Here is a 16051-nt window from a genome sequence, read left to right as displayed (position 1 = left end):
CCCCCACATCTGGCCGTTCACCCCCCCCCCCCAAATCTCTGCATCTTTACTATATAATTTTCAGAAGTATGAATAGAGGCCTGATGGGTTGCTGGAATCCAGATGATCTACCTACTGGTAGAAAAGAAAACATGGCCTATGTTTTCTCTTTATAGTGAACTTGCTTCAGGAGAGCCTCTGGTAGTGCAGTTCCTAGATGGCTGTAATGCCAGATCACCAGTTCAATTTCTGTATAATCAGCAGTACAGAAGGAAGTGCAAATTTAGGAGAAGGCAAGAGTGCAATATGTATAGGCTTGCCCAAACTAGCTTCAATTTTGTTAACCAGGGAATTAATAGCAGAGGAGACACAGAAGCACTTCCTTTAACACAGGCTGCATGTGCTCCTTCAGGACACTAAATTCGATAGTCTAGGATGCTAGGCTGCGCTGAAATCCACATCATTATGCCTTCACTGCTATTGTTACCTGTGCTGGGTAGATTAAAAATAGTCCTGGAATGTTGTAGAAATACCATTAGCAAGCAAAACTGGGGATCTCTGTCTGAAAATGTGGTCACAAATGGTTAGCTGAATAATGTCATATTTACACCTGTGTCTCTTATGGTTTTGAAACATGCACTTGCATGTCAGATTAACAACAAGCATTTGTGAACATTTGGCAGGTACATTATAAATACTTGAACCACCACAGCAATAGCACTTAAAAAACATCATAGGATGGCTCTCAACTATGACATTGCTGTTGACTCAACACAAACAGCCAATAGAGTTTAAAAACAAAGAATCTCACACCTATGCATCACAATTCTCACTTTAGAGAGAATGTCCTTATAAAGAGGATATCAGCTTATGGTTTTAATAATGTTTTGTTAGAATGGCATCTTATATAGAAACCAGTACCTCCTGTGGTGAAGCCCTTTCCTTCAGCTAGCTGGTAAAGAAACAGGAAACAAAAAAGAATATATAGAATAGTAAAGAGGCTTCAGAAACCAGGGTGAAGTTTTTAAAGGAGAAGCAGCATGCATCTTCTCTCCTTCCATTGGCTGTTTATCCAACATCAATACAACACTTTAGGAGCCAAATTACTAAACAAGCTGCCAATTAGGCTTGCAGTCAGCTGGATAGATTAGTGGCTAAGAGAGGCAGATACAAGATTTTCATCTCTTGAGCCAATTACGCAAGTGAATTACCTTCCACAGTGCTTCTTGAAGATTGGAGGTAGAAAGGCTGACTCTGCTGTGATATACGTAAGTGAGATCGAGAGTAGGGGGTAAGGGTTAGCGGGCCATGTATTGCAAAAATTACCCAAGCAAAAGGAGATCCTTCTAGGAAAGGATTTAAAGGATTTAGGGCTGCCAGGAGTGATAGAAGAGGAAATAATAGTTGCTGAATGCTGTATAGCTGTTCCACTCATGAGTCTTAATCTTAAAGAAAGGCCAAGACCAGATTAATATGCAGTATCATTTTCTGAAAATTGTTATAAAAATTATCCTTAGCATAAAAAATACACTCTTGTAGCCAAAGCAGAAAATGCTTGAATCTGTCTCTTATTCATGACTAAAGAGATGTTTTTATTGTTTTCTTAACAAAAGTTTCCTGAAGAGACCAAATCACAGTCTTACTTGACTTGCTTGAGGATAAATCCAAAATAATTGAAGTGATGTCACAGTAGTATCTAAACCAAGCTAGGAATGTTCCCTATTAATGATAACAATAAGATTACAAGGTTCCCAGCTAGATGAATATGTCAAGTTGCAATAGTAGTTCATAGGGTCCCTGATTTTGTTAATCTTATGACAAACAAAAGCTTAGTAGGTAGGCTTTGGTTTTCTAAGAAGGAAACAGTTAGTGAGTAAGGTAAAAAAGATTTGCATTTTATCCATTAGTTCAACTCTGAATATTGACTCTGTTGTTTCTTGTTGAGATTTGCACACTAGTATAACATTATTGCTTTGATATTAAGCAAATTTAAAACTTGAACTTTTGCAAGCTGTTGTATCCAAAAATGATTAAACAGATGTGGAGCCTGCAGCAGCATTAGACCTCTGATCTGATTTTAGCTTACAGATGGAATTAAATTAATTCGTGGCAATCACTGTAAAATCAAGGGTATGGCACTGAATGCTAGTGCACTGTTTAACCAGACTATACCTGTTTCAACAGCTGTTAAGAAAAATTGCATCTTAATTTTTCATGGAAAGATGCCTTTAATGCCATCATAAATATAATTTTAAAATTTTAAAAATGTATGGCAAGTTTACTGTTTTCTTAAAAAATCTTTACAAATGATTTTGTTGTTTTTACATTTATAGGCTTTATAAGTAAGTCTTTTGAATATGTATGCAGCCAAAAATGTAATAGAAATGGGTTCCAGAGTATGTATATGTAAACAAGCACATGTTTGTTGAGTCACTGCTATTGCTAAGGCACAAGCTTTTGTAGCCAGAGTGGGTCTAGAAAAGGTGCATTTGTGTGGTTGCGCTCCGCCCCCCTTTCAGAATGTGCCACAGGAACAGCAACCAGGGACTTGATGTCACCAAATCAGGTAAGAATACCTGCCCCCCCCCCATTCCCCTCCACGCTCAGTGGTATGACCCCTCCCCTTCCCCCCTGTGATTGCTGCTGCTAAAGACTGACCCAAGAATGAGGAGCTCCAGAGCCACCTCTGCCCTACTCCAACTGGGCTGCTCAGGAGGCGGGCTAAGCCAGAGACAGCAGCAGTAACACTGATGGGCAGGTTCCTTCTCCTTCCACAGTTCCCCAGGTGTTCCCTGCCAGCCTGGGAGCAGATGTGAGGAAGGGGAACCCATATGCTACCACTGCTGTTCCCAATCAAATGTGGCTCTCCACAAAGATTCCCTGCAGCCCCAGCAAGAGCAGGGCAGGAGTGATCAGGGCAGGAGTGGCAGCAAGATGGTCCAGAAAGGTAAGCAGAAAGGGTTCTAGGGCTCTCCCCACTACCAAATCAGCCAGAGGGAGCAGCAGGAGGAGGTAGGGGAGAGGAGGTTTGGTGCCAGTGAGCATGAAAGGGAGAGGAAGGGGGAATTTTTACCTGCTTCAGGGTGCGCCTACACGTGCCCCCATGCCCCTGGTCATTTGGTATTCGCTTTAGCAAGTACTAAACGCCATTACTGCACAGTCCCTGTGGTGCATGGGTCATTTCCAGCCCTACAGCGCAGTAGCAATGAGCTACTGAATGGTAGAGTCAACATCACATTTTGTGCCCGCCAGTGCTATGTGGTCATAGCAATAAGCTATGTCACCATAGCTCATTGCTTTGACAGTGTAGCATCTCTTTTAGACATGCCCTCAGGTGCTTAAAAAAAGTCCCCTGCTGCTGTTACTGCAGTATGGCCTACCTACCCCAGCATGGGGAGGCGAGGCTGAGAGCTGCAGAGCTAGTTGCTGTTTCTGCACCCCTCCCATTTTTTTTTTTAAATTCTGGATTCACCTATGGTAACAGCCTACTTCATCAGATGTTAGCTAGATAAATAACATAGCATCAGACAAAGCAGCATCTCACCTATTAAAGATTATGCCTTTCTAAATGAGTTTGTCTCTAAGCTGCCACCCAGCTCTGCCTTCTATCTGACTTCGGACCAGCACACCTAACTACTAGGGGTGTGCGAAGCAGGCCATATTTGATTTAGATTCAGCCCAATTCGGGGGACAGTGATTTGCTGATTTGGATCACTGTCCCGATTCGATTCAGCCGAATCCGAATCTGAAGATTCAATTCTGATTCAGAGAATCAGCGATTCGGCCATAGACACAACTTTGTTTTTTGTACGTTCCTCAAGGTACCAGGCATGGCTCATGAACACTGAGATGGTGGGGCGGATGGAGCATCCCACAGGAGCATGGGGAGGTCCCCTTGCTTACTCAGCAGTGGATCCAGAAGTGGACTGGAAGCACTTCCCAGCTCGGCAATTGGCCGTGGGGGGCCCTGGGTGTCTGTTCCCCTCCCCTGACCCAGGAGACACCAGTTGCTGGGGAGAGGGGGTGTCCCCCACGTGCTCCACTGCGGACCCGGAAGTAGACCGGAAGTGCTTCTGGTCCAGTTCTGGGTCTGCCACCGAGCACACCCCCACACTCCCATGGGACGCCCCATCCACCCCACCGTATCAGCATTCACAAGCCGCCTGGTACCTTGAGGTATGTAGAAAAAACATATAAAGCTGTGTCTATATCCAAATCGTCCAATCTCTGAACTGGAGGCTTCTGATTCAATTCGGAGAGATCAGTGGGTCTCCTGATTCGATTCAGCTGTTGAATTGGGCCGAATCTCCTCTGAATCAAATTAGTGACTGAAGCTTCACACAGCCCTATTAACTATCTTCCTCTGCTTATTGCTAATTAGAGGTAAAGGAATTTCAGAGCTCTGGCTTACCAAGCAGGTTACTCTCCTTCCTATCCTTCCCTGTTTTTCCCTAGTATGTGCCATCGCAGTGAGCTGACCAGTGATCTGGCAAATCAGGAACAAAATTATTAGAGTTACTATCAAATTTTGCAGCCTCTAAAGAGGCAAAAGGATCAGTAAATGAATCTCTTTCAAGTTGTTAAGAGAGTGCTGACTTAGATTCCTCATTAGAGCTTCTTTCCCATCCTAGTGAACTTTTAAACCACAGATGCAGTTAGCAATTCCATTGCCGCCTTTCACATGTCACATTTTGCATAGTTGCTTTGCCATGAGGTGGCAGCAGTGGGTTGTTCTCATTCTTGCTTCTGGGTGGGTCAAATTAAATATAACCCAGAGCTAATTCAGCCCTTTTCAGGGCCACTGTGCTTGGACCACTCTCCAAAAATCCCTGTCGGCTAGTTCAAAAAGTGCCATTGACACTGAATTAGAAGCTGAGCTTGGGGATGCAGTCTGCAAGCAAGGACAATTCCTGCTTTTTAATTAAAAAATAAAAGCCCAAAGCAAATAATAATAATAATGCCAATGTATCTTGGTATAATAGCCTCCTCTCCCATCCTACAACCAGTCAGCAAGAGAATGGTTGGCAACACCTGAGTATAACAAAGGAAAATGATTGTGATTAATAAAATTGCTACTTCAAATAGCATAGGGAGAAGTTCAACGTGAAAAAAATACCTATGATATGGTTCAGTCTTTACAAAGTTACTGTCAGAGTTAGCCATCAAGATTACCTAGCTGGTTCCTTTTTAATAAAATACAGACCACCTACACTTTTATTTAGAAAATTAAAACAAAAAAGTAAATGAGTAAATTTAGGTTCCAGTGAAGTTATTGGTTATTCGTTTTGGTTTTTACTTTTTCAGAAACTACAAACAAACCCCAAAACTCTTTATGGACATGCCTGGTATAAGTGTGAAGAGGGGAGGGGGTAGCGGTATGGGTCTGTGGCCCCACCTACACATTACACTTATGGTGGAGTAGCCCATTGTTCATGCCTTAACTGATCACCCAACCACGTTAAGTCCATTAATGGTGTGATAAAAGGAAGATAAGCTACAAAGCTTTTCCACGAGATATGTGTAATAACTTTGAAGCTGCTTTCTACCAGCTAATTGAATGTGTGGCTAGAGGCTCCTGTGAGCCCTGCTAGCTGATTGGAGCTCCTAGCTTGCCGGGGGACCCATGTACACCCGGGACCTCCCAACTGGCATGGCTCCCAGCTGCAGGAGGGTCTCATCAAGGCCCCAGCTGCAGGAGCTTACTTCTCGCTGGTGCAGGGAGAACCCAGGTTCGGGCTCTCTCTGCACTGGCAGTAAGATACAATGGGATCTAATTTGTGATCCCACAGTCACACTTCCTGCCATACATGTGTGGAATGGCAGATGGCACAGTTGTAGGGATTGTTCATTAGATCCCATTGCACCTTTATCTGCATGTGTAGAGGGTCCTCTGTGTGAGAGAGAAACTTTGTGCACAAGAACTAAGACTGAAAGCAAACCAATGTCTCACCTGTTGTTGATTGGTACATTTTTACCTGGGATGGGAATGAGAATAAAACAGAGGGGTTTGAAGTTGAGTTCTAATAGGAAACTCAAGAGGCAAAAATAATTATGGTCTGTATTTTAAAAGAAGTCTCCTTACAAACAAATAATTATCCATTACCCTGTTTAAAAAATCAAAAATTGAAACATCAATTTATTAAGTGGGCACATTTCAGAATATGAATTGCTCATCTGTGGAGCCTCTTTCCAAGGCTCCTTTTGTTGAATGAGAAATGGTATTTTATATAACAAGATGTATATTATTTTACATACATGGATGTTTAACTATAGCAAACCAGCACAGGGATTTACTGTTTTCAGCTGTTCTGTACAGCTTACCATTCCAGGGAGAGTTTCTGTCACTGGTGTGCAGACTCAAGAATGGTGTGGCATTTCCAATTCTGAGAAAGTATGAAAAAAGTAATATATGTTTTGGTCATTTGTTCTCCTCTGTCAGATCTTTCTTCCCCTAGTTAAGTTGTTGCCCCACTGTTTTTAAGACATTGGAAGCACCCTATCAATTTCATCACTTTTAGTCCTTCTAAGAAGAGTAGTAATTCACACTTTTAGCAGCAATGCTTCTTTCACTTAGTTCGTTCATAGGAAGTGTGCATTTGGGGGGGGGACGAGATGTGTCAAGGGGGTGTTCGTCTCCCTTTTCTGTGCTAGAAGCAATAGCAAATAAGATTGCAAGGTCTGTGTTGTGTATGCTCAGTCAGTGTCAGGACTTTTCTGTATTGAAATTGACTCTGCCTGTGGGGGCCTGAAAAGAAAAGACATCTTGGTTATTGAATTTTGTGCTGGTCAGTTCAAGAGGCTCCTCTTGGGGACTGGAGCCCACTGTCTTTAAAGCCTTTATCGCTTAGCATTAAACATAGCTTCAAACCAGTATTAAAGCTTGCTTTCTCTCAATGCTCTTCCCTTTTTCTTTGACTCAAGGCCTGGGATAGTAGAGATCTGTCTACCTTTTATCTGGCCACAGTGTGACTGAATATAAACAGCACAACAGTGGATAATGCTTGAGTACTGTAAATTTGTTGTTATAATCATTGCATGGCTTGGGTATGCACCTCTCATCTTCACTATGACTTCTGCCTGTGAATGCCTTTTTCACTGCTGGGGTTTTGTCTTTAGCTTTCTGGATTTGTGCGTTAAAAAAGGAGCTTCCAAATTATTGTTCAACTTTTGTTCCAATACTTCTTAGTAAAGTTAATCCAGTTCTAAACTGGTTGCTCATCAGTGGTAAGTGATTGAAAATTTTACTATCTCCCAAAGCAGATAACTATAGTGTGTCTACAGTAGTTACTGTCGTTCTCAAAAAGCAGGCTAGGCTAAGTATATGGGACATTAAATGGCAAAAGCCCCAAGCCCAGTAAGTTTTTCACATTCATTTACCACCGATTAAACAAAGAGCCTTCAGTAAAGAGACTTCAACCTTTTTTACTCTTTGGAGGGCATGATGTATGTTTTACTGCTAATTATGACATGGGGAAGTGACTATCATGCTGTCTGCATTCATATCCCCCACAAGACAGCCAGGCACAGGAAAGCTTACCAGCACATCAACTCTAAAACTCCTATTGTGCAGGAGTATAAAGAGTTGATGGGAGAGGGCAGGCTCTGGATTTAATTAAATGCCCTTAACATTTCATTTTCTTCTGCTGCTGCATTAGCAACTAGATCAGTTAACCCCCAGCACTTCTGGCAAAATGCTCACTGTCAGATTGCTTTTCCTTTAAGAAGACATCGGGCAAAAAGTAATACCATGGGAATAGATTTCATAGATTTCTAGGGTTGGGAGGGACCTGGCAGATCATCGGGTCCAAGCCCCTGCTCCAGGCAGCAAAGAGCGCTGAGGTTAAGTAACCTCAGCCAGATGCCTATCCAATCTCTTTTTGAACACCTCCAAGGTAGGGGAGAGCACCACCTCCCTTGGAAGCCCATTCCGTATTTTGGCAACCCTTACCATAAAGAATTTCTTCCTTATGTCCAATCTAAATCTGTTCTCCTTCAGTTTGGGGCCATTATTTCTAGAAACCCCGAGGGGCGCCCTGGTAAACAGAGTGCTCCCTATTCCCTGCTGGCCCTCCCGATGAGTTTGTAGACAGCCACAAGATCACTTCTCAGCCTTCTCTTGCAGAGGCTGAAGAGATTCAGGTCCTTCAGTCTGTCTTCATAGAGTCTTCCCTACAGGCCCTCAACCATATGAGTAGGTCCTCTGGACCGTCTCAAGGTTGTCCACATCCCTTTTGAAGTGCAGTGACCAAAACTGGATGTAGTACTCCATCTGCAGCCTCGCTAATGCCACATAGAGGGGAATTATCACTTCCCTAGACCTGCTTGTGATGCATCTGCTAATGCAAGAAAGAGTGCGGTTAGCCTTGCTTATTACCTCGTCACACTCATGTTAATTTTTGAATCAACCAGGACTCTGAGATCTCTTTCCACTGCCATGGTACTCACAATGGTACTTCCCAGTCTGTAGGTGTGTTGGAGATTCTTTCTCCCCAAGTGCAGCATCTTGCATTTACCTGTGTTAAATTGCATCCTATTCTGATCCTCCCACTTCCCCAGTCTGTCCAAATCTGCCTGAATTTGCTCCCTGCCCTCCAGTGTGTTAACTGTACCCCATAGTTTAGTGTCATCTGTGAATTCAGACAAGGTGCTTTCAACACCTTCATCCAAACCATTGATGAAGATATTAAACAGCACTGGTCCAAGGACAGAGGCTTGGGGGACACCACTGCCTACATCCCTCCAGGGAGAAACCAGCCCATCCGGCACCACTCTCTGGGTGCGTCCCATGAGCCAGCTTTTCACCCACCTTACTGTGAAATAATCCACATCACAGCTACTCAGTTTGCTCATAAGAATTGGGTGTGACACTGTGTCAAAAGCCTTTTTAAAATTCAGGTAAATAATATCTACTTCCATTCCTGCATCTAAGCACTTTGTGACCTGGTCATAAAAAGAGACCAGGTTAGTCGGTTAGGATCTGCCTGCTGTAAACCCTTGCTGGTTGCCCCTTACCATGGTGTTAACCACTGGCCCCCTGCAAGTGTGATCCTTTATGATTTTTCTAAGGTCTTGCTGAGAATAGAGGTGAGGCTAACTGGCCTATAATTACCCGGGTCCTCCTTCCTCCCCTGCTTGAAAATAAGGAATAATGAAACTAAGAACCTATTTTTATAGAAAATATGCTCAAAAGCATAGCAGCTGGCTTTCTTTAAAATTGAAATTCCCGGTCTAATGCATTTGAGACTTACATTTCCTTGTAAAGCCACTGCCCAGTATATTGCACAGTAGTGCTTGTCATGGAGTGCCATCCAATGGGGTGTTTGCCTGGGACCACTGCAGCCTTGCCTGGTGTCTGGCCTCAGCCAAAGCTAGCCCAGGTGTAGCTTCTAAAGTGTGGGGGAGGAGGGCCCAGCCTCCTTCCTACTCTGAGACCCTGACCTCTTGGTTTCTTGCCTTCCCTGGTTCTCCATGCCCTGACTCAAGAAGCTAGCATCCAGGGCTACTGAGAGGGACTTTACCTTCTACTAAGAAGTCCCAATGCACCCCAAAGTTTCAAGCAGTAAAGTAGTCAGTCTCTTCAGTAAAGGTGTTTAGTGGGGCAAAAGTCACCCAGCCAGAGGTTCTCTGCCCCCTGCTTCCAAAGGGGTTAAGCAGCCTGTCAGTCCCCAGCCCAGCCTGCCCAGCCATGGGCACTCTCAGAGGTGCTTACCTGTTCCTTTTCTAGTCTTTCCAGGCCCTGAGTCCCAAATCTCCACTACTGCTCACTCATCTCAGACTCTAGACTCTCCCCTCCACTCCACCCCTTCCTTCCCCAGAAACCTGTTTGTTTAGTGTGCTCTCCCATTGTCATGTTTATCCCAGACTAGGAATAGACATCCTCAAATGAAGCAGATTGCCTGTGCTGAGATGTGTCCTGACATAGCTGATCCACTTCATTGGGCAAAGGGCACATTATCCATTGTCCCGCCTGTTGATACTGCAGGACAATGGGCAACGTGTTCTCATGGGGCTTGAGGGGCCCTGGTTTTGCATGCCCCAGGAATTCCCAAATAAGATTGTGCCCTTCAGGCCCTGGGAGCACTTGCCCAGCTTTTACCATTTACAAAGGCACATATCCATAATCAGAGAAAGCCTAGGTTTCCCTGCTTATAGAGACCTCCTCCCCAGAGATCCTGGGGGTACATCCCTGTAAGTGGGAAAGCCCTGACTTCCACCCCACACACACCTTTAAGGGGACCCACCCCAGGGCTCCAGGCTCCCCGCACTCTCACCACAAAGCAAATAGACATCAGCCATAATAAAAGGCATAAATTAAAATCACCTTTGTTGCAGGCACAAATTTTGGGTATTTGTAGAAAACAAATGGCATGGATGTCTATTTGCTTGGCCTTCATGGTAGCATAACAATTTTTATGGTAAGGAAGGGGACATCTGTCTCTTCCCCCTGCCCCCCCCCAACTCCTCTGGACATCTCCTCCTTGTTACCTGTAATCCCCACCTTTTGTTGACATGTCAGCAAAACTGTTCAAGTTTGTTGATGCTGGAGCTCCATCTTGTCTCTTCCTGCTCATAGCTTTGACACTTAGCAGGGACCCTATTAACCTTACTTTCTCTACGCACAGACAAATGAGGTAAACAGTCATGCAGTATTATCAAAACATGAATAAAACCCATAGTGTGTCACAGCACTAGACTAAAAGAAGGTATGAATTAAGGATTCCTTGTACCTGATGACATACAATAACCATTTTTTTCTTTTTATTAAAAAAAAAAGCAAAGTGAATATTTCTATCTCCTATAAAGCACTTCACAAACCATGGACTAGACTGTATTCTCAGTTATGCTGACAAATACAGAACACCTTCGCTAATGTCAACTAACTCTTACTGCTGTGTCAACAGGATCAGAATTTCTTCCTAGCTGGTTGTCACCCAAACTTTATTCACTATCACAGATATATTTTCTGATGGCAAAAGTATTTTGCTTAGTGGTGTCCAGGAGCTGGATGTGTAAGGAAAATACTTTTAAGAGAATTTTAAGGCTATGAAGATTTTAAAAATTACTCCAGTAGAGTATAACACAGAAATCAATAACCAAAACTAAAAAATAGTGCATGGTGGTAAGCTGAAGCTGTTTTGTTTTCTGTACTATCCATCCCAACTTTGATATCTGTGCTTTATTCTATTCTGTAATTTTTAGTAAAGCAAATTTATAGACCTAGGATTCAAAGGAGTGGAGACAGGCCAATTGTCTGCTTAGCTTTTGTTGCTGCTGTGGAGATTTAATAATAAATTATTCCATTAAGTTTATAATCATACGTAGGCAGGCAAGGTTCTTTGAGTAGATGTGATATCTTTTATTAGACCATACATAGTATTGTTATGCTATAGAATATATAATTACACCCTGGATAATAACGCAATTATGGGCCCATGTAATTCTGCGCATAAAATGTATGTCCATGCATTATTACATAATATCGCCTAATTTAATTTGGGCAGGCTCTGTGTCACCACCTCTGCAGGGCTCCAGGCACTCTAGCTGAGACCCCCATGTGGAGGCACTGAGTGTTGTAGCATGCAGCTGGACAGCTGGTGAGTGTGGAGGGGAGCTCCTGCCTGCTGTAGAGGTATGGGGTGTGTATGGGTGGGTGTTGGCCTCCCATGCCACACGTATCTGCATGGTGCACAGCCCCTGTTGCCAGTGGCACCAGCTGCCAGCAGCAGGCCCTCAGGGTACTCATGGCCACAGCAGGCAGAGCTCCCCAGCGGCATGCAACTCCAGCTGAGTCCCAAGGGCTGCATGCAGCAACACAAATCTGGCCCAGCCCGGCCAACTGGCATGTGCCTTCAGACCAGACCAGGCTGGCTGCATGTGAGACTTGTGGCACTGCAAACGGGAGCTGCGCACCATTGGGCTGGGCTGGGCTGGCCTGGCCTGGCCTGTCCTGGCTCCAGAGGAAAGCCACATGTGGAGGCACGGAGTCCGCCCAAATCGATGGTGCACAACTCTCTTTGGCTCCTGGTCTGTATGCCATTGAAACAGGCAGGCTGCTGAAGCCGACCTGGGCCAGTGGCACACAGCTTCTGCCTGCAGTGCCTCAAGCCCCACATGCTGTCACAGAGCCAGCCCAGTCTGGTTCGAATGCATGCACCAGCAGGCCAAGCTGAGCCAGCTCCATGCTGCCACATGCAGCCCCCAGAACTCAGCTCATACCTTTGAATTTTTCTGCACATAATTGGGGTGTATATAACACATATAATACTCATATCACAAATGATTATTTTATATTAAATATTTCAGCACGCCCATTGGTCAAAGAGCATTTGGAGCATTAATAGGAATGGAGAGTTGGAGTGTAATGGCACTTATTCATACATTCAATATCTATGTGTTGTCATATACTTTAGTAGCCCTGTCTAGACATTGGTAGATTTCTTTCAGTTATGAATTTTGAGTCTAACATCCTGTGAACTGTTAAAGGATCTTCAGCAAAGATTTTTTGTAATGGTTGAAAATTGAGCCTCCCTTAAAAAAAAAGAAAAGGAAAAGAAAGAAACATTTGACTATACTGCCTGGAATCAGTATGCAGCCATGAGGTCAGCATGTGCAAAGACAGCCTGTTCTAGCAATCTATTAGATGAATTAGGAGAATAAGAAGGTTTAAGGCTTTAAGGGAGATTATCCTGCTCTTCTCCACATGGCAGTTCTGATTAATGCTCTGTGTTTCTTTAATCTCAGGGTTTGTAGGTGAAAACGTACAGCCAATCCCAGAAAACAACATTGGAAACAGAATGCTTCAAAGTATGGGCTGGACTCCTGGCACGGGCCTTGGACCAGATGGCAAAGGAATATCAGAACCTATAAGAGCAATCCAGAGACCAAAGGGACTTGGACTTGGATTTAGCTGACAGAAAAGCATCCCAGAAAAGCATTCTGCTGTACAGGCGTCAGGAAAATCAAACTTAATTTAAATCTAAAAAAGCTAAAACCTTTATTGTACTTGGTCATCAGCAAATCCAGTGATTCTTCACTTTTAAAGTACTGAAGCCTAAATGCTTTCTGTCGGCTACACCAGCTTATGAGCTGCAATGTACAACCACAGTGGCAAAATTGAGGTTTAGATCCTGACTTCGTAATGGTGCTAAAATAGAAAAAAAAAGTGTACTTTTTTATTATTTTCTGTGGTCTTAAAAGAAAGTTTATGGTAGGTATAAAACCAAAATACAACTCGTTTATTTTTCCTAAAAGCTTCTGACAAGATTTTAGTACTTGAGCAAGCATTGTTTGGCACCATTCACTCATTGGAAGTGGCCTGATGGGATTGGTTATCAAGGAAATAATAAAACCTTAGACAACTGCTGCAGTTATGCCATTTCAGGCAAAATATCCAAATTTGACAATTCTAGACGCTGACAGTATTTGAGGATGAGTTAACATGATTGTCTCTCTACCATTGTGACATATCTTAAATTTTCACTAATGGATAGTGTGGTACAAAGTTTTGCATGAGGAAAGCATGACAAATGGTGACTGCCATCATAAGAATGTAACTCTGCTCTCCTGCATCATGCTTGTCTGTGATCAAACCCAAACACAAAAGGTTTTATCAATGTTTTGATTTCTTAGAGATTTTTTTTTTAAGAAACAAATATTTTAAAATCATTGTGTTCACCCTGGGCCTGGAAATCCTTTTTATTTTACACTAGTAGTCCCCTGACTCTCCACCTTTAAAAATAGATTAGTTTAAAATATATTTTAATCTTTGGACCCATCCAGTACATTAAAGAAGTGACTTGCATTTGTTGTTAAATAGTGATTTGGGGTGTATTGTGGAGCCAGAAGTGCATAATTCATCAACATTCAGTTTTTTTATGGTCATGGTATTTCCAGGCTGCATAAACTTCTAAGTATAGAAGAAACAGAGAAAAGACTAAAAAGAAGCAGGGAAAAAAGTGGGAATGAAGGGAATACTTTGGTAGTATTTCGCAAGTCTGAGCTAGCAATTTAAAATCAAGGGAAATCATTAAGCATTTTAATCAGTTTCTAATATCAGCATGAGTAATTTCATCAAGCATCAACCCATCAAGCTGCCAGGATGCTATCTGGCCAGCAATGTAGAGCAAATTTCACTTGTATAATAAAATTGAAGGAAACCATTGTTCAGTGGGCTAATGGTCAAATTCTGGTCTCATTGAAGTACTGTATTTACTCAAGTAGAAGACAACCCTGATTATAAGACAAGCCCCCAGTAATTAAAAATGTCATGGCTCCCCTTGAATTAAAACAGTCAACAGTGAGGGGAGTTACCATATGTCTTATTCAAATGAGCTGCACTAACCTATTCTTGTGGTAGGTTCCCATCAGCATTTTTGCCCAGTATGGCCATGTGCCTACGTGTGGACGTTTGTTTCCCTGAGGACAACTACAGTGGCTTACCTTGTGCCACCACTAGTTGTTCCTGGGGAACACCTGTGCCATGTGCCTTTTGGGGCATGGCAGATTAACGTGGGTGGGGTAGGGGAGGCTGAGGCTAGCACTGGGCTGGCCTCAGCAGCCTTACCTGGGGTTCTGGAGGCCTCCTAAGGCTGCATCAGCAGAGATCCTGCCACTCAGAGCCTGGCTGGCCAGGCTTCAGTTTTAAGTGGCATGCACTGCCCCTACATGCACTGCTCCACTTTGTTTGGTACAGGTTTTTTTTTACCCCTGAATATCCAGGGATCAAAAAAAAACAACCCATGGTGCTGCCCTGCAGCACAGAGAACTGCTGGGTGTGCAGTATGTGGCACTGCAGACATGTCTGTGGTGCCATATACTGCACAGCCACCCTTGTCTGGATGTGGCCTATGGGGCATGTGTTTTATAGTCATGCTCAGTTTTGCCTGCATTTAATCAGCTTCATGGTTGTTTTCTATTACTGAGCACATGCTGCTTTTGGCAGCAGTTTAATGATAAACAATGTATTTAGTGAAATGTCCTTGTATGCAATTAAAAGATGAGGGGCTTTTTTCCCCTGTGCCAATTGGGGACAAAAACCTTGTCTTGTATTTGAGTAACTATGGTAGATGGTGATTTTAGTTCAAATACAAAACCCTACCCTGCAGCTTCCTGCAAAGAATACTGTGAGGATGAAAAGAAGAGGGACTGTTCACAAGTGGCTACAAAGTACAGTAATGTCCTTTCAACATTTTATAAAGAATCTTTTCTCCTGCCCAACCTCACTTATTTTTCAGCAGACAACATACTAGGACAAAAAGGTAAGTATTAGGAATAGGAAGCAGTAAATTAGTTGTGAAACAATATTTCACTTTCTCAGAGCTGGTGTTACCTGGCTTTGGTCAGTTTTACACTGTTAGCTTAACATCAAGCTGTTGTGGAATAGCTGGTTAGTGCCTGATGTCATTTTTGATGCTAATCTAACGTTCACTAAATTGGAGAAGACTGCTTGGTGTTTAAATTGCCTGGTTACAGTTTTGTTATTTTGTTTTTTAACATCAGTGTTTAATTAGCAAGAGCATCCTTTTTTATGGATCATTCTGTGCCACACCATAATGTGGCTTTTTCATTTCAGACTTACACTGTACAGCTAACCTTACTGAAATATTTGAAGGCATTTTAGGACCAAAAATTGAAGTGCCAGCTAATTGCCAAGAGCTAAGAATCTTGGATTGTGTAGCAAAAAGTAGATCCTACATATGTCACTTCTGATACATGGATTATCTAATTTGGTATTCTCCTATGTTCATGAGAAAGGGCAGTGAAGTGTAAAATTCCAAGACTTGTTCTCAGTACTACGTAGGAGTCAACCACTGGTATTGTAAACAACTTGTGGAGTGGTGATAGCACACATGGCATTATTAAGTAAAAGTTGTAGGCTCCCATTATTGTATTTGTGAAGCTTTAGAGGATTCCCTCCCCCTTTCCACCTTCTCTGTTACAACAGAATTCTGAGGCTGTGAATTACTGTTTAGTAATTAGAACTATGGCACATACAGCATTATTCCTAGTATTTCCATGCAACCTGTTGTACTTGAAGTAATTCAAGAAACAAACATTTACAGTTTTAAGACGA

At 42.9% G+C, this 16051-nt stretch overlaps 1 protein-coding gene across 1 annotated transcript in view; it reads left to right on the top strand.

Moving 5' to 3' along the window:
* GPATCH2 (G-patch domain containing 2) overlaps window positions 1–13927 on the top strand; it is a 284090-nt gene extending 270163 nt beyond the window's left edge. Inside the window, exon 10 of the mRNA XM_019516462.1 lies at window positions 12721–13927. Within this exon, the coding sequence (XP_019372007.1) occupies window positions 12721–12890 (170 nt within the window). The 3' untranslated portion in view covers window positions 12891–13927. The remainder of the gene's footprint in view (window positions 1–12720) is intronic.
* The last annotated feature ends 2124 nt before the right edge of the window (window positions 13928–16051 follow it).

This window comes from Gavialis gangeticus, unplaced genomic scaffold (genome assembly GCF_001723915.1).
Source record: "Gavialis gangeticus isolate Ggan-Ray unplaced genomic scaffold, GavGan_comp1, whole genome shotgun sequence".
Lineage (NCBI taxonomy): Eukaryota > Metazoa > Chordata > Crocodylia > Gavialidae > Gavialis > Gavialis gangeticus.
This window is presented reverse-complemented; position numbering and strand designations above follow the sequence as displayed.